General features: G+C 35.9%; 1 protein-coding gene across 2 annotated transcripts in view; it reads left to right on the forward strand.

The window, feature by feature from the left end:
* LOC138701230 (rabankyrin-5) overlaps window positions 1-24,572 on the forward strand; it is a 256,644-nt gene that overhangs the window by 189,998 nt on the left and 42,074 nt on the right. For both annotated transcript variants that reach the window (XM_069827914.1, XM_069827915.1), the window contains exons 7-8: window positions 18,772-18,937; window positions 21,779-21,983. In XM_069827914.1, coding sequence (XP_069684015.1) covers window positions 18,772-18,937; window positions 21,779-21,983 — 371 coding nt within the window. The remainder of the gene's footprint in view (window positions 1-18,771; window positions 18,938-21,778; window positions 21,984-24,572) is intronic.

Here is a 24,572-nt window from a genome sequence, read left to right on the forward strand (position 1 = left end):
CTGAGGTTGTTTTCGGACTTGAGTTCGAGTCCCGTTTGGAATGTTCACTTTGTTAGACTTTTTCTCCATACTGTCAGATAATTCCATACCGAAATCTAGGACTCTTCTCGCCATGTATCATCTTACTATCATCAATTCCATCTAAGATAGGTAACTCGCACTTGATATGACGTCATTAAAGAAAGCTTAAGAGGTGGAGACTTGCTTTATCCGAGGAAGTCCTAAAGGATATCATATTATAACACTTCGTGTGTATGGTTTAAATAAATCTGTGTACGGTATCTTATTTTAATTTTTCTCTGAGAACAATTAGTGCTAATAATGAGTGGCTATCGAAGACATTCTCTTGCAACTACATTGCAGAGCACATGACTAGACCAGATAATACCCTGTTATGGAATTTTCATTTCCATAATGCCTAGTGCTACTTAATTAAAAAAAATAGTGACGGTATCTTAAACCGTAAAATTTTAGTTACAGAGAGTTTGGATTGGTGGCGTAATTATGTAAGTACCTGTACTTAATTTATATATAAAAGTAATAAGTAGACTTCGTGGAATTGCCACGAGAATCGCAAGGTTTACTGCGCACGCGGTATAGACTGTATGAGAACGGGGCGTGCAATGGATGGATTATGCCTCTGATGTAAACACTGAGCAGTATACTGCGGTTACAATAAAACCTGTATCCTGAATTCAAGAAATATAATGAATGATCATTGAAGTAGGAAATGTCTAAACAAGTAAATACACAATTATTTTATAGTGAGATATATTAACTCTTAAAGTTTAATGTAAGGTACTCACATCATCCTTGAATATGTGCATTGCAGTGAAGAGTTACGTACATTTTGAGCAACTGCAAAGTAACCTCCTCCGATGGTCACTTAAACAGTTTTTATGTTGGGAAAATGTATGTTCAACATCACACGATGTAATACGTACATATTTGAAGAACGAGAAGTCACTACTTTTTAGTACACCAACTTCAGATGTCTTGACGTGACCTGATGGTACATCATTTATAATACGAAGTTGTGAATAGGCAGAATTTTTAGCAATAATGTTTCTCAACTTACATTTCACTTTTTCTGAAATTAATGAATTGTTATTTTGGATAACGGTTTGTGATACTTTATCCACTATATTAAGGGCTTCTGAGAGTTTTAGTTTAGACGATTCTAACAGGGTGATGCTTTTGGACACGATTTTAAAATTAGAATCAATGAACAGAATATCATCCAATAGCTGTTCAGAAGGCAATGATTTTGCAGCTGCAACAGCGGAACTGTCTGTGCTATCCAATGCATCAATTACCTCCATTATTTTGCCGTAATGTTCTGCATAATAATTAACAGCATCCAACCACGTTCTCCAACGGGTCAAGACTGGACCTAAGGGTATTCCAGGGGCAATTGTTTGGAACAGCAACACTCTCATTGTAGTATGTTTGATTGAATTCTTGTCTGCACTGAACAAATGTTAAGCTTTGACTATTCCAACCACAGTAATGCAAAAACAAGTGCTTACATAGGCATACATTAGCTGTAGCTGCTCTATCTATTCGGACCGGTCACATCTCTTAACATGAACTGCTTATACTATGAGACCGGGCAGTCGCTCACCTCCTCTATACTACCTACATCGGCAACCTGATTGCATGTTGCGTGTGGCAATTCAACGAAGTCTAGTAATAAGTAATCATGTTACTATATTTTCGCAGAAACATGGTCTGCATTAAATTTTCTGATTATAATATATGAGAAAGTGTAAGGAAAACCTAATCATAATGTTTCCCTTGGGATGATAATTACTGCTCCAGTGATAAACAGCACTTGTTGTTAAGCTTAATTCTTTTATCCTATCCTTGTATGTGTTTTAATATAAAATCCACTCTTCATTATATTCGGTGATTCACATATAATTATATTATTTATTTTTATATATAATATTAATATACTACTAGTTAATCTTAATGTCTATCTGCTTTGTGTACACACTTGAACTTAATAGTTTAACTTCATTCTTGGTGGTGGAGGTCACAATGACCCAGCACTTCGACATAGTAGAGCTATAGCTCTAATCCTCCAGCTAGGCGCATTCCCAACCCACAACAGCTGACTAAGATTCACTGAGACCCACGTTTCGAACAGACAACTCCACTCCTCCCTAAACCACCCTGTTCCATGGGCCACAAGCCGGTGATCGAGAATGCTATAGGACAGTGATATCAAAGCAAGCGCATTTTTCTGACCTTGACGTCGTGCGCAGGCAGCAAGCGCTAAGTATGGAAAGAGGAAGGGTTGTGTATATGAATAAGCAACCTGTTGGATTAAGAAAACATTGGTGCACAAACTTCAAACGGAACGTGAAATTTTATGTCGTTATTTTTATATGGCTTCTTTCTGTTTAATAGTATCTATATTGTCTGTAAAACAGAAGTACTAACACTGATTTCTTAATATTGCACTTGTGTTTTAAATCTTAATAACATAATAGAGAGTTAAGATGGAATATTCACTTAAATTCCATAGTAGTATAATATTACACTGTATTAAGTGGATGAAACACATTCATAAAGAAAGTGATATTCCAAAGAAAGAGATTGAGTATGACATGATAAGTTGGATTTATATTGATGGTACCTTTAGCCTTACAAAAGTAATCAATAAACTAATCAAAACAGTATTACAGTACAAAGCAAAGTTACCTAGGTACTGTATCTGTTTTAAGTGTAACTAATATTACATAACAAAACTCCCATCGCATTATGCCTTTAAGGTGATATTTGTGAGCTATCATCAGAATATTAAATTATTTTCTCGAAATGTGCTGAAACTATAGAGCTGACATTTTTACAACACATGGGCACGTATCTTTTGCTTATGATGTAACAGTAGTTGCTTTGTTAATTCATTTCCTTACAAACAATTTCCATGCCAATATTTTCAAAATTTTTAATGCACTATCTTCAGTAATACGTATATACGGTACGGTATATTAGATTTACGAAAACATTCTGTAAGGCTACTAAATAAATAGGCCTATACCTGAAAATTTCACTTTTCTATACGAAAAGTTGAGAAAATATTTCTTTTGAATAAAAAGTGAAACTTGTGAAAAATGATCATTAAAATTAAAACTTATATTCTTACAATGCACTTATACTTCTCAGGCAAATCTACAAATTAACATGGATACAGTTTTAATAAGTTATCTTCCCTTTATCTATTGAATCAGTGCTGGTCATCCCTGAATATAGCTCTACCAAGCGGCATATACCACCTCTTTCGTCTGTCTCTTTCCTTTCCGCTGTAAAGCGCTCAGGCTCTCCTGGGCTCTAAAGCGCGCGCTTGCTCCTGTGGGCATCAGTTGACATACCTGATATAGGATGATAATGGAACGACGATCGGACGGAATGATGGTTGTGGCTAACATGGGAAAACAGGAGAACCCTGTGAAAATACCTGTCACCTTCTACGATGCAAGTTCACTAAGGAATTTTCACTTCAGAGATGAAATAATAGTTTATTTATTTATTTATTCATTTATTTGTTTGGTCGTTTCTTTATTTATTTGTTTATTTATTTATTTATTCATTTATTCGTTTGTTCGTTCGTTTATTTATTTATTTACTTTTTATTTCATTTCTTCGTTTGTTTCTTTATTTATTTATTTATTCATATATTCGTTTGTTCGTTTATTTATTTATTTATTTATTTATTTATTTATTCATTCGTTTATTTATTTATTTATTTATTCATTTCTTCGTTTGTTCGTTTGTTTATTTATTTATTCGTTTATTCGTTCGTTTATTTATTTGTTTATTGAATTGTTTATTTATTCGTTTGTTTGTTTAATTATTTATTTATTCATTTATTCGTTTATTCGTTCGTTCGTTTATTTATTTATTTATTCGTTTATTCGTTCGTTTATTTATTTATTTACTTTTTATTTCATTTCTTCGTTTGTTCGTTTGTTTATTTATTTATTTGTTTATTCATTTATTCGTTCGTTCGTTTATTTATGTATTTATTTATTTATTCATTTCTTCGTTTGTTCGTTTGTTTATTCATTTATTCGTTTATTCGTTCGTTTATTTATTTACTTTTTATTTCATTTCTTCGTTTGTTCGTTTGTTTATTCATTTATTCGTTCGTTCGTTTATTTATGTATTTATTTATTTATTCATTTCTTCGTTTGTTCGTTTGTTTATTCATTTATTCGTTTATTCGTTCGTTTATTTATTTACTTTTTATTTCATTTCTTCGTTTGTTCGTTTGTTTATTTATTTATTTGTTTATTCATTTATTCGTTTATTCGTTCGTTTATTTATTTACTTTTTATTTCATTTCTTCGTTTGTTCGTTTGTTTATTTATTTATTTGTTTATTCATTTATTCGTTTATTCGTTCGTTTATTTATTTATTTACTTTTTATTTCATTTCTTCGTTTGTTCGTTTGTTTTATTTATTTATTTGTTTATTCATTTATTAGTTCGTTCGTTTATTTATGTATTTATTTATTCATTTCTTCGTTTGTTTGTTTATTTATTTATTTGTTTATTCATTTATTCGGTTATTCGTTTATTTATTTGTTTATTGAATTGTTTATTTATTCGTTTGTTCGTTCGTTTATTTATTTATTCATTCATTTATTCGTTTATTCGTTCGTTTATTTATTTATTTATTCATTTATTCGATTGTTCGTTCGTTTATTTATTTATTTACTTTTTATTTCATTTCTTCGTTTGTTCGTTTGTTTATTCATTTATTCGTTCGTTCGTTTATTTGTTTATTGAATTGTTTATTTATTCGTTTGTTCGTTAGTTTATTTATTTATTCATTCGTTTATTTATTTATTTATTCATTCATTTATTCGTTTATTCGTTTATTTATTTGTCTATTTATTTGTTTATTTATTTATTTAAGTTATTTAATGAGCTTTGAAAACTAAGAGACTGTTGAGAGAGTTGATAAGGTGGTGATAATATTCTCCGGAATGAGGATGGCAGGAAATGCGAAGTAGTGAGAGGAAACTGTTCCAAAATCCGCTTTCTCTGCACAAGTCTATTTATGTCATTTTCTCAGCAAGTACATGTGCCAAATTACTACTACTACTACTACTACAACCACCACGACTATTTACCACCGCCATTTTTATTAGGCCTAATTGTTCTGGAGTCCTTACTCGGGACATCGCAGAGTGAGAGTGATTATGGAGAATTGGTGGAATTAAGATAATGGTGAGGGAAAACAAACCTGCGAAAAAAAAAAATCTCTCTCGCCCGCTCTGTCCACCACAAATTCATGATTCAGAAGGGTCAATTTACTCTTTTTTTAATATCTTATACCCTAAACCTAGAGTATAAGCCGGTTATAGCCATCTGTAGTTGAATGTAGGAAGGATAGACGATAGGATGGCGGATTTGAGACTTTTGCGTATGACATCGATTGAATGTCGTAAAGTTATTTTATAGGTCAGAAAATTAATGTGGCATAGGACTACAGTGCACTTCCCTGTGGGAGGAAGCCTTACTTTCTATTTTTTTATTAGAAAAATGAATGGCGCTCTGCCGGGTTTGTGCCCTGAGTCCAGAGACAGGCATGGTAATAACTGGAAAACATACTCGTAGTATGTAGGATATTACAAACCATACAGAATCTGCTTTCAGTGAGAAGCCAGCCAGGTGGTTGGTTACCTACGACAGAGATCGACCGTAGGATGCAGTGCTTCTGTTGTATAAATATTTTTGTAGTGCCATAACGTGAAGTGGGTCGTTTCCATACAGTTGAGAGTGCGTAAAGCAGGCCTTAAATGAATAGAGGAACAGTTGAAAAACCTATGCGGCAAATACTTCACCACGCGCAGTGCGATAAAATAAATTCATGATAAATATCACTGTAGAACATGCTGTAAAACTTTTATCATACAACAAAATGTACAAAATTGATTTTTACTGGTACATTCACTTTATTGTAATATTTATGGTTCGTTATTTATGATATTAATAATGCCTATACCTCCAGAAATTGAAGGTAGCAAATTAGGATCTGACACATTTGATATATAATTAGTCTGAAGCTGACATAAAGTTATTTTTCTTTCCCACCGGAATTTCCTCAGGATTATCAATTTTTTCTTCCACGCAATCTTCGGCCACGTATGTCTACTTCAGCCTACCGTGCCGTTTCATTGTTTGGATATCTGCCACAGAACCAGTCACCAGAGTAGCTGAAGACCTCTTAAAACTATGGCTCGTAGTGCCTTACTTATATATTTATCGATACATATTTCCAAATACTTCGCTGTCAGACTTGGAGTTGTAGAAAACTGGTTAATTGCGACTAATTGAACGCTGCATTTTTCATTTGGATACTGAAGACAGGATGATCTGTATTGTACATTTATTGATCGAAGTGATATGCAACCTACTTTCTGCAAATTTCTACGAGGTTTACGTTATTTTCTTCCTTGTTTGGAATTGTGAACGCACATTCAGTGCGTGTTTTTGAGTCTGATATTTTTGGTATCGATTAAGAACCTTTATCTTCCATAATTCTACATAATCATTTCTCATCTCGACAAGTTCATCTCGGCGATAAGCTCCTCGCTAAACACATTTACATACTTCCTTACTTATTTACTTACTTACGACTTTTAAGGAACCCGGAGATTCATTGCTACCCTCACCATAAACCCGCCAGTGGTCCGGTGTGGTTTCGTAACAAGCTGTTTTTTACGGTGATGGGTTGTTAGCGCTTCGTCTAACCCCCAAGCTGGAGGACCAGCCCTTATCGGCTGTCCGCGACTGCTTATTCAATATATTCGCAGCTACCCTCCACATCTGGAGGCCGTCTCCTCTATCCGCAACCTGAGAACACCCTATGCCGTGGCGATAGGGACCCACAATAACAAAACTAATTTTATCATGAAAAATGTACCGTGCAAGGTACTTTTAGTAAAATGTTGCTTACCTCGTACCTCTTAAAAGTATTTGCCTTTTTAGGTCTATATCCGTCCGACCTTCCTTTCAGAAAAGCCAAAAGGACCTATAGAATAAGTAGCGATAGATTGGAAAACGTGGAAGACTTAAGAAGACTTGCAGAAGAACTACAGAGGAAGTGGGGAAAAACCTGGAATGTGAAACGATTGGCAGGAGACACGAATAGATGGAAAACTTTCACTTCAGGCCTTTGCTCGATAGAGAGCAACAGGATGTAACTGAACTGAATTCCTGTATTAGATTAATGCATAGTGTTATCTCTGTCCTTTATGTAGAACTTATTGATTCGTTTCTTTCATTCCGCTATCTTGTTTCAGGTTTATCTACTTTGTGTTATTACTTTTCGCACTTACTTCTAACGATTACTTTTAAGTAATCCATGCTAATCGTAACTATTGTAAGCCTGCGAAATTTCAAATTTCCTGACACTTTTATGCAATGTTAGTACTAGTTGCACTGCAGAATTTCAGGTCCTCTCAATACTTTCAAACGCGTAAAGAATTTTCTAACAAAAGAAATGTATAAATAGCAGCCCGGCCTCATAGGAGGCAAGGCTCGCAAAGCACGTCTATTACCTCTGGCGCCATTTCTTTGCGATTCCTTGAATTGAAAAGACATCCACTTGCCATTAAAGTATTGTTAACGAGACACTTGAAAGCTAGTATAGAAATTGTAGGCGATGAGAGATTACATTACATGGTTTTACATGTCCTTTATTGTCGTTCTCGATCGTCTTCTAAACTGCGGGAGATGGGGAAACTAATGCCATCTATTAAAGATATATTTACCCATTTAATACAAAAAGAAGATTATCACCTTCATCTCATTCAGACGCTAAATAACCTAAGATGTTGATAAAGCGTCGTAAAATAACCTACTAAAATGATGCAAATGCATCACACAGGAAACGAAAAAAGTAAGAAAAACTGGAGTGTTCTTTTAGGCAACACGATGAAAAATAGTGAATAATCGAATTGAAGCAGTGAGATCAATAACCATTCAAGCTCACTTTTGGTAATTCATTTTTTGCAAATTTGAAATAAAATTTAGGATATTTCCACAAGTGTTACGACTTCAAAAGTTGGTATACTACTTTGTCCTGATCTCTAAAATAACCAGAAATATTACGTGCAAAAATAGTAATTAAGTAATAAAAAAAAGTTATTTGCATTTTTCTCGAAACTTGTGTAAATGGACTTGAATGGTTATTGATCTTACCGCTTCAATTGTATCCCTTTGTGATGTTTCATTGCTATTTAAAGATGTAATAAAATTAAGAAAATCTTAATAGCATATCACAAGTATAGGCAAACAAATATTTTTCCTTATGTGTATGTTTTTAATAGTCACAAAATCTTGCTTCTGATCGTTTCGATATTATAAATATTATTTTAAAATGTTACAGTTTCAGGACTAACCTAATTTCTCTTTCTCTCTTTGTATCTGCTGTGAAGTTAAATACACAGCGACTTCAGAGGTCCAACTCCTGCCATTTCTTTCTCGTAATATAGGGAAATTATTGACTCCTTTCCCAATCCCATCGAAACCGCGGTTCCCACCAAATTACATCCCTATTCACAATATTAAAAAGCTTGTGGTAGACATACAGCTCTCGGATTTTATCTCTTCCTCTCTGCAACGTCACATTTGCGCAGGGGAAGTGAGGGGATAAGTTAGAAGGAGAGTTGTAATGCTTTTCAATACGCTGTCGTCCACATTGTAAGATAAGTCATTTGAAATTTAACGGCCACTGACCGGCAGAGATATAATCCGAGATCTGTACAATCTATAGACCTTATATTCTTTACATTTTCTTTTATATTATTTTATCATGTATTTAATTCACGTATATATTGCATTATCAATTCCTTTCTAATGTTTACATTTTCCTTGTCCATTAATCTGTAGCTCGTCGAGTATCTTCGAGAAAACGAAGTTTTGTTTGCCTGTTTATGACCGTTTTCGGATAATTTCAGCAAATTTATAATATCTTGCTTAGCCAGTTGTATTATACAGATTAGTGCCTTGTCTACCTCGGGATTTCGCAAATCTCGTATTTGTTACTAAGATCGACGACGTGCTCCGTCACAGGTGTTTCCTGTCTATCTGTGAAAACTTTGTGGTATGTTGATGGTCACTTTGTTACCGCAAGTTGTTGCTTGTACTCTCAGTTTGTTACATCTTAGCCATCTGTTTCCCTTTCCTCTTGGTACAGGTTATAAATGGGATACTCATGTCCACCCATATCCTGCATGTTGCGGCTGAAGAATTGTTTTTGATGGGCTTGGCAACTTCAAACCTGATAACTAAGGAAATGATGGACAGTTTTTGTCAGTGATGTAGTTCGTGTACAGACAACAGAATTAAAAGCTATTGCAAAAATCTAAATGTTCGGTAATAATTAGATTCGATACGATGGAAAATGAACAAAAATATTTAAAAAAGATTGCGACGAATGATTCTGTGGCCGGGAGGAAAAAAGTCTTAAGTCAATATTTTGTGAAAATGAGATTTTTATATATTCTGAAAGCGGAAACAATTCTCTACAATCTGGTAAAACGGCTAAAGTCAAATAATACTCCTGACTGGATTTATAGAGCGTTACCAAATGTCCTAAGTACTTTTTGAATCGAGCACACACAGAATAAAGGACTTAAGAATATTTAATACTTTATTCCTTACAAACTATCATAATACTTTCCATGCTTCCCTATTAAAAAGGTCTAAATTGTATTTTAGCCATTTTATCACATACTGATGCCCTTTCCTTTTAAAACTTTAAGCACCAGGTAAACAGTCCTATAATTGTTTAAGACTCATTTTGCATTCCTAATAATTTACATATCTCATTTATGTTCACATGAAAAAGGTCTTATGTTTAATAGTCCCTTCTACTCAGTTTGGCTTCTATACTTAAAAGGGCTTAAGTGCGGCTATTTTTGGAAATAATCAAGAAAGTAGTTAAATGAGCAACATTACCTATTTTAGAAAAAATATAAACAAATAATATCCAGGAAAAACCTCTTAATTAAAAATACTCTATAATTGACACCAATTTCAATCTTTCTACTACTCTCCTGAAAAGTATAAAATTTTTACTTAAGACCTTTTTCCTCCTGGCCACAGAATTACAAAACGAACAATAAAGATTACAGATGAAAAAGAGGATTTTGAAAAGACTGGATGAGATCGATCCAGACCTACTAAAGCCTAATTTGTGATTGTGATTGTGACGACAACCATGACGATGATGATGTTTAGTCAACTGAAGACAGGTCTGAACCTCACAAGTGACACCAATAAGGCATCACTCATGAAGTAACTAAGCCAGGAGATAATAGGGTAGGATGACCAGTTTCTTTTTCCCTCCATTGCATATATCGCCGACTAGTTGCATATTACACAGAGAAATCAAACTGACATATACAAGACTCTAATTAGGCCAGTGCCAACATACGGGTCAGAATCATGGATATTAAAAAAGGAAACGTGTACAGTAGTGGCAAAAAAACCGGACCGACCCTTGTAGCTGATTTCAGAGCCTTGTTCACTCCAGAGCACGATAGACTGGTAACTAAAACTTTCGTTGGTCAAATCCTGCCTGGGAAGGAAACATTTTTTTGTTCCTTATTCAAATTTATTCCCAGTACTTTTCGATTGCAGCGATATTTTACTAATTAATTAACTTACTATTCACAGAACATGAATTTCACCAGCAATCGAAAAGTATTGAGAATAAATTTGAATACTTATTTACTTATGGCTTTTAAGGAACCCGCAGGTTCATTACCGCCCTCACATAAGCCCGCCATCGGTCCCTATCCTGAGCAAGATTAATCCAGTCTCTATCATCATATCCCACCTCCCTCAAATCCATTTTAATATTATCCTCCCATCTACGTCTCGACCTCCCCAAAGGCCTTATTCCCTCCGGGCTCCCAACTAATATTCTATATGCATTTCTGGATTCGCCCATACGTGCTACATGCCCTGCCTATCTCAAACGTCTGGATTTAATGTTTCTAATTATGTCAGATGAAGAATATAATGTGTGCAGTTCTGCGTTGTGTAACTTTCTCCATTCTCCTGTAACTTCATTTCTTTTAGCCCCAAATATTTTCTTAAGAACCTTATTCTCAAACATCATCTGTTCCTCTCTCAAAGTGGGAGTCCAAGTTTCACAACCATACAGAACAACCGGTAGTATAATTATTTTATAAATTCTAACTTTCAGATTATTTGACAGCAGACTAGATGACAAAAGCTTCTCAACCGAATAATAGCAGGCATTTCCCATATTTATTCTGCGTTTAATTTCCTCCCGAGTGTCATTTATATTTATTACTGTTGCTCCAAGATATTTGAATTTTTCCACCTCTTCGAAGGATAAGTCTACAATTTTTATAGTTACATTTCGTACAATATTCTGGTCACGAGACATAATCATATACTTAGTCTTTTCGGGATTTACTTCCAAACCTGTCGCTTTACTTGCTTCAAGTAGAATTTCCGTGTTTTCCGTAATCAGACAAGAAGCTGATGTAACCCGTTCAATTTCAAACCCTCTCTGTTATCCTGAACTTTCCTAATGGCATATTCTAGAGCGAAGTTAATAAGCAAAGGTTATAGTGCATCTCCCTGCTTTAGCCCGCAGTGAATTGGAAAAGCATCAGATAGAAACTGGCCTATACGGAGTCTGCTGTAAGTTTCACTAAGACACATTTTAGTTAATCGAACTAGTTTCTTGGGAATACCAAATTCAATAAGAATATTATATAAAACTTCTCTCTTAACCAAGTCATATGTCTTTTTGAAATCTATGAATAACTGATGTACTGTACCCTTATACTCCCATTTTCCTCAATAAGGAACAAAAAAAAAGCTTCCTTCCCAGGCAGGATTCGAACCACGAAAATCTTAGTTACCAGTCTATCGTGCTCTGGAGTGAACAAGGCTCTGAAATGAGCTACAAAGGTCGCCCGGTTTTTTTTTTGCCACTACTGTACACAAATAGCAATTTTCGAAAGAAAGATATTGAGAAGAATTTTCGGAGATATACATGGAGAATCAGAACTACAAGGAGCTGTACGATATGTTTAAAGAACCAGATATTGAATCCTTCATTAGAATATCTAGATTGAGATGGTTGGGACATGTTGGACGTATGGAGAACCTTAGGAGGGTTAAGGTGGTTACCACACAAAAAATAGAGGGAACAGGATTGAGGGGAAGACCACGATCGCGTTGGATGGATTGTGTGGAATGTGATTTGGGAGGTTTGGAATCCGGAATTGCATGAAGCAGGCTGAGGATCCTGAAGGATGGAAGAGGATCATTAATGAAGTCAAGGCTCCCTTGGGCTGTAGTATTAATTGAGAAGAAGAAGTTACATATTACACTAGTCAGATTTTAGATGCATACAAACAATTTATTCTTCCTCTGACACATATCGTCAAGTGAGATATACTGCCTGATAATAGATGTAGGCCTACATGTCAGCCAGAACCTGAATCAGAGGCTAATTGAAGCGTCGGCTGGAACAACGTTATAAGTTACATTTAGTAAAATTTACAGGAGCTGCAAAAATGTGTACACGTACAACGTTGTTCTTATAGGGTAGCAAACTTTTGAGTGGACAAATTTAACGTACTGCATCGATGGGTAGTTGCAAACCAAAGAGTATAGCAAGATAACATGACATACAACATTATTACACGGAAACACGCCGAATGAAAATTGTGTAACTTACAACGTTGTTCCAGCGGACGCTTCAATTATTGGTTGATAATTTTTATTCGTGATACACATGAAATAATAGATAGATTTCAATCAAACTGTGATAATTTTTTGCGATAATTAGCGCATGTGTGTTTAAAATGTCGTGGAAATCTTTCAGGTGGCGAAGATTCGCTTGAAGGGACTGGCATGTAGACGGACAGTTTTAACGACAAACTAGAGTGATAGAGAGAGGGAGGGTTGGAGGGAGGGAGGGAAGGAGGGGAATGAAGGGGGAGAGGGAGAGAGAGAGTTTTTTTCATGCACAGTATTGTACATAATAGCTTGTATCATATCTTCATTTTAAAATTTGTTTGAAATAGGTACCTACCGAATAAATATTGCAGTACACTTGTAAAAGAGTCTGATTTGATCTGTGTTGCATGAATACGCAGCACAAAGGTCAGCGTTGCCTGTGTAACGATAAAACATTTTTATCTTCGTCATGAAAGGAATATGTAGCAACAATAAGGAAACTGTGAACTTGCAATCACAATAAAAGCGGACGAGAATATTACAATTTGACATGAGTTATAAATATGCAAATTCTGTTTTGTTTCCTGCTAAATATATGTAAATAGTTTTGTAGAAGTTCTTCGTGACCAGGAGACATTGCAGTAACTTACTAGTGTGTTCTTGGGGCCTGTTTCATAAACACAGTAATATTATTACAGTCATGAAAATAATTTTATTAACTGACTAAATTCTGTTTCATAAACTCATAATATACGTACAGTAATATTATTAATTTCTTAATGACCGCAATGGTTGTAGTGTGTTTATATCATTTGCAGTCATCATAAATAAATTATTTGAGGTTAAGTTTGACAAACATAACCAAGTATTGGTGTACAGCTTTTTATATTATAAAGGGTGCGGCAAAACATCCTCCCTAATTTAAAGTTTAAATAAAAAGAGATGTATCAAAATAAGGAAACTTTATTAATATGAATGGTATCTTAACAGTGGGAATTTTTCATTTTTTTAATAATGTGTCTCTCAAGTGGTGTCCTTTACTATCAATGCATTGTTGAATGCGACTTCGTAAATCCTGCATCACTCTAACTAGCATTTCTTGAGGAATAAGACCAATTTCTTCCTGTATTGCATTTCTTAGGTCTGGCAAAGTCCTCGGCCGATGTTTGAACACCTCAGCCTTAAGTTGCCCCCATAGAAAAAAAAATCGCAGGATGCAAGGTCTGGTGATCGTGCTGGCCAGGGGACGTCGCCACGTGAAGAAATTAAGCGTCCGGGAAACATCTGAGCAGCGACAACGGAATTACCACTTACCAGAAACGATACCACAGCGTAAGCACGTTCTTCACCCGTCCTCGGCATAGTTGGGATTCGTTACAGATTACAATTTGCACTAATTGAATGTCAATTCCGTGTATTCATGTCCTATTCAATTCTTGTTGTTTTGCGCATGTCATTTGATATCGCTATCGCAACGCATGTAAACCTAAATTTCCCACTGTTTAGATACAGTTCATATTAATGCAGTTTCCTTATTTTGATCCATCTGTTCTTTATGTAAACTTTAAATTAGGGAGGAAGTTTTGCCGCACCCTTTATATTATCTCTCTGTTAATAGTTGCTAATCTATACTAATAATAAATCTGTAGCCAAAATTTTTCTGGTAATTTTCGATTTTCCAAAAATAATTGGTCCTAACATATATAATTAACCACTCTGAAACCGAAAATCGCTTTTTTGAAATTTTTGTTTGTATGTCATCTGTCTGTCTGTCTGTATGTTTGTTACCTTTTCACGCGATAGTGGATGAACGCATTTCGATGAAAATTGGAATATAAATTATGTTTGTTGTAACTTAGATTTTAGGCTATATGGCATTCAAAATACATTATTTAAAAGGGGAGTTATAAGGGGGCCTGAATTAAATAAATCGAAATATCTCGCTTATTATTGATTTTTGTGAAAAATGTTACATAACAAAAGTTTCTTTAAAACTAATTTGCGATAAGTTTTATTCCTTGAAAAATTTTGATAGGACTGATATTTAATGAGATAAATGAGTTTTAAACTTAAAATAACTGCCATCTAAGGCCGTATAATGAAATAAAAAAACAAATGACTTCGTCTATAAGGGGCCTTGGACAGCAACAATCGAAAGCTATGAAAGATAGCCTACAGATAATGTTTCTGTGTTTGTATGAAGTAATATCGAAAGCTAAATTAACCGATTTGTATAATTAATTATTATTTCACCACTGGAAAGTGTAGTTTCTCTAGATGGACATAATGCTATAATCTTATTACAGTAACTTCTGATATAATATAATGTAATATAATATAATATAATATAATATAATATAATATAATATAATATAATATAATATAATATAATTTAAGTTATTTGAAGGGTTCAGAACCATAGTGAGCCAAACGCCATTTACTGAATACGTAGAAAACAAGGGTTAAAATTAAGTTATTACCATAATTCAATGGAAACCTATAACAAGTAAAATAAAGTATACACATTAAATCTAAATGATATCAGTGTTCATTAAACTATGGATGCATGTAATAAAAATTAGAAATATGTTAAAGGAATTGTCATTGCACCAATGAGTGGTCTCTGGACCAAAATGATCGCATTTTAATTATTTGGATGCAATTTAAATTAAGTAACATATTAAACGATTTATCCTTCTATCGAACACGAATGTTCCCTGGATCAAATGTCCTATTTTAATTATGTAATTACTTTATATTTATTTCTAACGGGTGCAGCGGAGCGCACGGGTATGGCTAGTATTGAATAAAATAGGTTTCGATGTACTGTGTATAACAGCAACAACAGAGTAAATTGTAATGTGTATAAATGTTTGGGAGACAATTTATTTGAGATAGGATTCGTTCTTTTGGAAAGTCATCAGCTTATTTCTCTCAGCAGCTGTAACGTAGACTTTTGCCACGAACATACGAAGTGTGAAGAAGATTTGCGATATTTGTTTGCTTATTTGAGCTCATTTTCTGGTCAGCGTGTCACGGATCACACCGTACATTTCTTCTTGGCAGATATTCGTCGATTCGTGACCGCTACAAGCTACTTCTCGCATCGCCGGGCCATGTTTTTGTCATAGCTTGGAAGAAAAACCAGTCCAGGATTGCTGCTTCAAAGGAAGTAATGATCACTTACAGCTTGTTTGTAGGTCACTATGCTACCTGAAGCCCAGCCTGCGATCGTACCTTGCTGTCAGGTTTAAGATAAACTAGCTGCAAGCGAAAACGGAATTCTTGGTCTGAAATGTTTTATGAACGTAAATATCTATGTCATGAGATGGTACATACTTTCTCGGATATTTTACGCTTTTTACAATACTTTATTGTGTTGCCAATGATATTACTGTTTCTGAAACCATCATTTAAAGAAATAATTTGTGGTACACCGAAATAAAAGATAATATTTCGTTTTCTCCATTGCACACAAAGGATATTTCTGCAAATTAAGGTACACGGCTTCTTTTGTATATTGTACGGTTTAAGAAGATTCGTGGAGTTCATTTTTCACTGATGTACAGTACATGCAATAGTTACTTGAATTATATTTCAGTCGCTTCAATTATGGTTTTATTTACGGAAATCGCTATTTAAATTGATGGTAATAGTAAGAAAGATACAGATTTTAATGAGATTATCATATTACCCACATGACAAATATCCGACATTAGCCTGTAGGTATAATGCAGAAGAGTTTATTATAACCACTGCCTTCTGGATCCTTTCGCCTAACGAGACGCGGCGGTGATTATAACCCTCTCAAAATACCTACCCCAAATAATTTGTGGTGGGGGAAAACGCTGATACTGTATAGGCTGGTTCACCATAAACCGGGAACGGAAACAACGAGAACGGACTTTTTAAATAAATATATTTAAATGTGAGCATTCACAATTAACGAAAAGCTTGCCGGAGCCCGGGAACGGGAACGAAGAATTGGCCAAGTTTTAACTTTGGCGTTCTCGTTTTCGACCCAGCCTACTAAAGTCATTCTGTTGTCATCAAAAAGCTATTTGATCGTCATATATTTTGTAGCAAGAGGTCGTGACATAATATTTTGTCCATTCATTGCTTGTAACTAAGGCAGAAATTCAGTAGAATCATTTTCCATATTTGCTACGTGTATATGTGACCAGACTACTAGGTAAATTGAGTTCTTAAATATTCCATGTCTTAAATGTCGAAGTTGGTTAACATATTTTTAAGTTGGCTGGCTTATACTCATGAGAGAATGTCATTGTTCAAGTTTACAGAAATAACATCAGAATGCGTAATATCGACTTTACATATCGTTATTGACATACATATCGATATGCATAGTCGTTTCTGTTCTCGGTTTATTGTTATTTATCTTCACATTCACGTCCTTCACTTCCCGTTCTCATTATAGTTTTGGTTTCCGGTTTATTGTGGACCAGCCTGTATACGTATTCGACTTTATTTACAAAGTAACAGTTTCATCTAAAAATTAACTCATTTGATATTTTTCCGTAACTATGGAATTAATGTCATTTTTTAGAAAGTTGTATCTTTAAGCTATAATGTTTTAAGAAGTAGTTTTTCGTTCGAGACCACTATGTAGATGTAGGCCTTTCATCTTCCTAGTGGACGAATGCCATAAAAATGAACTGCAATGTTATCTCTGTATTCAGCGTCCCAGGTACGAGCCAAGATCCCCGTTGCCGTCACTGCAACAGGAATGAAACTCTCCCTCATGTTTTCGGTTTCTGTCCCAAATGGGAGCTATTAAGAAATAAGACAACACATGGTAAGGAATAACATTGCCAAATGCCTTAGAAAATTTGAAAACTTTGAAATCTATGAAGAAGTTGCGTGTATTTCAACTGAACGTTTTGAAAAACGTGATGAATAGAACAGAGTAGTAGATCGTGAAAAGAAGAGGCATTATGAACCTTGCTTCAAATATCTGGAAGAAAAATATAACATACCAGAAAATCGATGGGAGGTGATTGGATTGTTGTTTGGAGCATGTGGAACTATTTCAACTTTTTTTTGTAATTTTTTTTCCATAGATTTCATATCAATACATCAGTTCTCCAGGATATATCTATACAAATTTTAAATTCCTCTTTGTTAATTGTGAATCACCATTTATACAGTTTTATAAATGAATAAATAAATATATAATTCGGTTAAAGGGATGGCTGCTAATAAAGGAAAGAGTGAAACTTAACTATACAGAAATAGTTTCTTTTTACATAAACAAAAATTAATTACGTGTCTGTAACCAAACTGTACTCCTTATAGGGTAGCTATCTTCTTTCTGGATTTTTTTTTCCTCTCTAAGAAACTAATTTTGAGGCAAAACACTAGAGCTCATTTATAGTAAATAACCATTTCGTATTAATTTGTCAAATAAGAACTCCTTAATTTTTATTTTATCCTCTGATTGAGGTTCAGGCTGATATGTATATCTATTACCAGGTAGTACATCTCACTTGACGATATGTGTCAGAGGAAGAACAATTGTTTGTATGCTTCATGACAATGCTCGCCCCGCATGTTGCGGCTTCTGTTCGTGAGGAAATCAACACATTTGGTTGGGAGGTGCTCTAGCATCCACCATACAGTCTAGACCTTGCACCGTCGGACTTCCATCTGTTTGGTCCCATGAAAAATTCCTTGCTGGCCATCGAAGACACCGCACATCAGCACTTTCTGACTAGTAAAATTCAAGAACATCCTTGATACTAACCATATCTGGAGACGTTCGAATTTCAATTAAGAAACCGATGAACTTACATGCAAAGTTATGGCAGGTTTATTAAGAAAAATATTTATGCACTTATGTCAGAGCTGAAGTTCAAATAGAATTCTTACAATCTTTGCGGTAACAAAATTCCTTGGAGAGAAAGCCCTTGAATATTTTTGGCACGAACCGAATAAATAAAGCTTCACATGCTTTGTGTGTTATGTCGTTTCTTAATGTGTGCTGTTGTGTTTTTAGTTGTCGACGCTTGTGAACCAACTGGATGGACGTGGGGAACTGGCACTAGATATAGCATTGTGTGCTGAACAGAGCAGCATTGCTCGGACTTTGGTGGAACATCAGGCAGACCTCAATGCCAGAGATATGAGAGGTTACACCTTGCTTCATCGAGCAGTTGAGAGAGGTTTGTGCTATTCATTGTCTAGAAAATATCTGATCCAGAATATCTTGGCTCTATTTATGTGTGTCCCTTTTTCATATAGATACTGATACAATATATGACTGCATATGCAAGTATTGATAGGTACGAATTTATATATTTTGGTAGCCCAAACGTTACATAATGTAAGCTTCATCCATATTCAGTGGCGTAGCATGAAATTTTGAGCAGGGGAAGCTAATTCGAGTTGTCTTTCATGCAATATGAGAAAACGTATTACAAAAATATAGTCTTAAAATAAATAGTAGTCAATGTCAAGTCAGCAGTCGATGATTGGTTGGAACCTCATAAGTAACACCAATAAGGCATGACCTCAAATGATACGTAGTAAAATATGATTTCACGGTTTACACATATCTCTAATAAATAGACACGTATACGTACTGTATAACATTAGCTCACTCCCTGCCATATTTAGAGGAATCACAATATTAACGGTCAATAGATACAGTATTAGTATCATTACGTAAGTATGCGTCTGTCTTTTGATTGTTTCTTCATTGACAGCAAGGGAGTCGGTCATTTGTTTTTTAGATCACACTTTTGTTCGTAAGTCACTCTTGATAATAGAATTGTCTTAAAAAATTCAAGCAAATTGGTGTCAGGAACTGTTATTTCACTCATTATTTATTATATCAGCCACAATGCACACTAACACTTCAACTGAACACAATTGACGAAAAGGGATGACTCGGAAACTACTGGGTGTTCAGTTCAAAATGTGTCGTGGCTCGCTGTATGTCGTCATGTGGCTAGCCGATGAGCCTAGAGAATTCAATCTTCCTACACTTCCGCAGAGACGTATCACCTAAATGCGAGAGAAGTTGCCTAGCAAGTACGGCGTTCATTCTGAAGATTACTTACCGATACGTACGGTAACGCCAGTAGTGGCAAGAATGTGAACTGTTTGGAAACACGTACTGAAGTGAGTTTTTTTCTTACTGTCGGGATATGGGGAGAGGGTTAAGATGATTACTTACGTATTTGTTGACATTAACTTGGACGGTCAACATGGACACGGAGCATTTTGATTTGTGTTGTGGAATGTTGCCGTACGCAATCGATGATAACAAATACCCTGCGTACGACTTGGCCGCGCAAAACACAGTTCGAAAGAGGTTATGGTAGCACACAGACCGTACAGACCGCCATCTGTTGCTACGACATTCAAGTTATACCGTACACGTTCTCAAGTTCAGATTGAACGCCTTGATTAATAGGCAACTTCTCTGACATAAAAGCTGAAACTCGCTTCAAATCGCTGACTCACAACAGTGACGTCATGACACACTTTGAAATGAACACCCAGTATTTATTTTCAATGTCAAAGCTAGCTTCCTGCGAGCCTTGCGACCAGGGTAGTTTAGTTAGAAAGGGATGGAAAATCTGTGGGGTGGCTTACACAGAAGAATGAGTGTAAGAAACCAGTCTGCTTGGAAGCTGGTGTGTGCAGGCTTCTTGTTTACTGCTGCATCACAAATCATCCTGAACTGCCGCATCACAATATTTAACGTGTAAATATAAATTCTATTAAAATTAATAAATAATTTTATCCATAGACTGCAGGTTTATTATGAAATTATTATTAACTGGGGAAGCTGAGCTTTTTAGCTTACATTGACGCTACGCCACTGTCCATATTATAGTTCAGCAAGGTATAATTTGTAATTACACAAAAAATTAGTTTTGAGGTTGAAAAGGACTCGTTAGTGAACATATTTTCTTCACGTATAACGTCGATTTACACATCGATTTCAGTATTACAATTTTAAATATGTTTCGCACAAAATCGGTGTAAAGGTTCCTTCAGGTTTGCTCTTTTACATAAGAAATGGTAAATAATGAGTGGTAGTGTAGGCCTATTTGCTTTAATTCAGAATATCATTTTTTTATTTCAAGCAGTTTTTGCTTTCTAATATACCAAGAATTAAAGTTTACTCTCTTTTTTTTTTTTTTTTTCCTATATATAAGAGCTAGTCATTACAGCATTATCTTTTTTTGTCCTCTTAGAATATAAATATTTATAATTACAGTACATTTTAAGACAAATTTTCCAGTCTCCATTGACGTATTGCATATTTTTATTCATGGAAAATTAATTTAATCTCCCATCGGTCTTGAAAATTCAGTGAAGTATCTTTATGCATTGTTATTAGTGTTATTACTCTGGAAATCACTGTAATTTCCTGGTACAAAACATATATTGAGTTATTATCTTCATTTTGATATATGGAAAAGTCTTGTAAATTTTTTTCCAGCATATTTTTCTTTTTTCAGAATGAGAAATAAAAGAAAAAAATTGACACTATATTTTGAGATAATGTTTCACTTACAAGAATGATAATTTTGTGTCCCTAATGCCAAATATTATTAAGTATGTATTTTTGGGAACTAGAATAAATGAGTCAGAAAATATCAAAACTTTATAATATATACTTTTTACCAAAATTGTATATCAAGGCTATATGAATAGGTACCTATAATCTGATTGAGGTTCTGGCTGATATGTACATCTATTATCAGGCAGTACATCTCACTTCACGATATGTGTCAGAGGAAGAAGAATTGTTTGTATGCGTCTGAAATCTGACTAGCGTAATATGTATATATTCGGCGATGTATGCAATGGAGGGGAAAAGGAACTGGCCACCCTACCCCATTATCTCCTGGCCTAGTTGCCTCGTAAGTTTTGCCTTCTTGGTATCACTTGTGATGTTGAGACCTGTCTTCGGACAGTTGACTAAACAACAACAACAACAGTAACAATGGTCATCACGGTTTGTATTCCCATTAAATTTGTTGCAGGTGACGGGTTTTCTGCGAGCTTCCTTATAGGTCATGGTGCATCAGTAGCCACTGTGACTCCAGAGCTGGGCGACACTGCTTTGCATATGATTGCTAGTTATTCACCCACTACATCTGAGACAGATGTTATGACAGCCATGACTGAAGTAGCAAGACAGATGCTGGAAAAGGGGCTTGATCCTAACCTCCAAAATAAACAAGGCTTGTAAGCTAATCCTTAAGTCTTATTGGTTTCGTATATTTGAATTGTTAGTACTGTTCTCCAACCAGGAGATCAACAGTGAAAGGAATGTGCTTACTATTGCGTCATCTATTGGAACGAAGTAGATAAATAATATTATCGTTATAACGTCAGTTTAAAAAACCATGCGCTCTCCTGCATATGTTATTTCCTGTATGAAGAGATTAAAAGACCAGGAGATTAACTGTGATCTAATTTTGTAACTAGGGTAGTATCAATATGTCTGTATCAATGTTACGGTTTGTGCTGTGAGAGCTAGCCAATAGAGATAAGAATGCCCACGTGTGTGACCTTATGACATCTTATGACATCAACATTCATTCACAGCATTATCCCGCTACCCTTCATTCCCTGGAGACTTTCTCGTGGTTTGAGTACAGTATAACAAATGGAACATTTTAATTCATTTATCAAGTGGGAAAATAGACACCGATTTATTCATCTTCGGTACTGGTGTTAAATGTTATTATGGTCGCGAAGAAAGAAGCTTTTGACAGCTTCGTAACGTATATTTTTTGAACTCCTATCCACTTTCAACATCCATCAGCCAATGGAAGGGCGCAAATAGCCATTGTAGCTGACGCGCCTTTTTTAAACCCCACTATCTATCTTTCAGCCAATGGAAACTGGATACGTCACGTGCCTTTGTGGTTCACACACGAAGTGAACACGACGTTGTCACATACGTAGTAGAGTCATTAAGTTCGTGGACTGGCGCCTGGAGCGTAGGCGACAAGCAGAATCCAGGTTTCATGTCAGTTGCCGCGCAACACGGTGTTCACTTACACAGATCTATATCATCCGTCAAAATAGTCGCCGTTGGCCTTTATGCACGTCTACCAACGTTGGTATAGCCGGCGAAGGATCTCCTTGTAGCACGTGTTGTATACGATGAAAGAGTAATGGAACGGAGAAAAATTCTCTCCGGCACCGGGATTTGAACCCGGGTTTTCAGCTCTACGTGCTGATGCTTTATCCACTAAGCCACACCGGATACCCATCCCGGTGTCGGACAGAATCGTCTCAGTTTAAGTTCCAACTCTTGGGTACCCTCTAGTGGCCGCCCTCTGCACTACGTCGTAGATGTCTATGAACGTAGGACTGAAGTCCACACATGTGCTGAGGTGCACTCGTTATGAGTGACTAGTTGGCCGGGATCCGACGGAATAAGCGCCGTCTTAAATCACGAAGTGATTTACGCATATCATATATATTATTTTAATGTACCGAAGTACATATGATATTTCCATGCAGATATTCTACGTCACCATACGATGAAAGAGTAATGGAACGGAGAAAAATTCTCTCCGGCACCGGGATTTGAACCCGGTGTGGCTTAGTGGATAAAGCATCAGCACGTAGAGCTGAAAACCCGGGTTCAAATCCCGGTGCCGGAGAGAATTTTTCTCCGTTCCACTACTCTTTCATTGTACGATGACGCAGAATATCTGCATGGAAATATCATATGAACTTCGATACATTAAAATAATATATAGGTGTTGTATAGTTACTCCGTTTGGTATGAATTCCATGTGAACAATTCCCAATGAGTCTAAAAACAGTTCAAGCATCATATTGCCTTTTGACCTGTCTCGTCGCGGTTTTTTCCGTCGTGGCGATAATCCCGATTTTCAGGTGGCCGATTGTCGCTTCAGTTGCGGATCGTAAAGAAAACACCATGTTTCGTCTCTTGTTATGGTTCGGTTGAGAAACGTCGGATCATCGTCAGCACTACCGATCAGGTCACCGCTAATCGTCATGCGATCGTCACGTTGGTCTTGCGTCAGGACGCGTGGCAACTATGCTGGGTAACACGCGACATGTTCAAGTCATCAGACGGAAAGAATCTTGTGACGCTGGTGCTGCGAGATCGTCTACCGATTGGAAGCGGTTGGCACGCACCAACATAGAAACTTCTTGATCTTGCAGAAACTTCTTGATCTTGCGTTCAGTTCGGGTCGTTTGTGGCCGACCGGTACGCTCGTCATCCACCAAGCTGTCTCTCACCTGTGAAAAAACGTTGGTGCCACTTAAACACAGCACTGTGGCCCAAGGCGTCGCCATTGCTTCATCATCTGAAACGTTTTGCTAGAGGATTTGCCTGATTTTTGGCAGAACTTGATGTTTACCTGTTGCTCAAACTGCGACATTTTCGAGTTCCGACGCGCGCATTCAAATCACCTTCACAACAGAGATCTTAGTTCTGTCCTAGATCACATATAGATTGCTCATTCCTATGTTAAAATCGGTTGCACTTTGAAGAGAACAACCGCCATGATCGCCACCCGCCCGCCGTAAATAAACACGAGATGGCAGTACAGTCGCTAATGTAATTCAAATGGGAACTATGACGTGACTCCTTATGTAACAACTAGATGGCAGCATAGTAAACCTGACAAAAGCTGTTACTGTCAAAGCCTATAACCCCCAGCAGTCTGGGTATATATGATCTAGGGTTCTGCTGTAGTGCACCACAGCGACAAAATCTGCCCAGTCCACGAACTTAATGACTATGGTAGTAGATTATATTCCCTAACTTTCCTTCTGCGTTCC

The sequence above is a fragment of the Periplaneta americana genome, chromosome 6 (genome assembly GCF_040183065.1).
Source record: "Periplaneta americana isolate PAMFEO1 chromosome 6, P.americana_PAMFEO1_priV1, whole genome shotgun sequence".
Lineage (NCBI taxonomy): Eukaryota > Metazoa > Arthropoda > Insecta > Blattodea > Blattidae > Periplaneta > Periplaneta americana.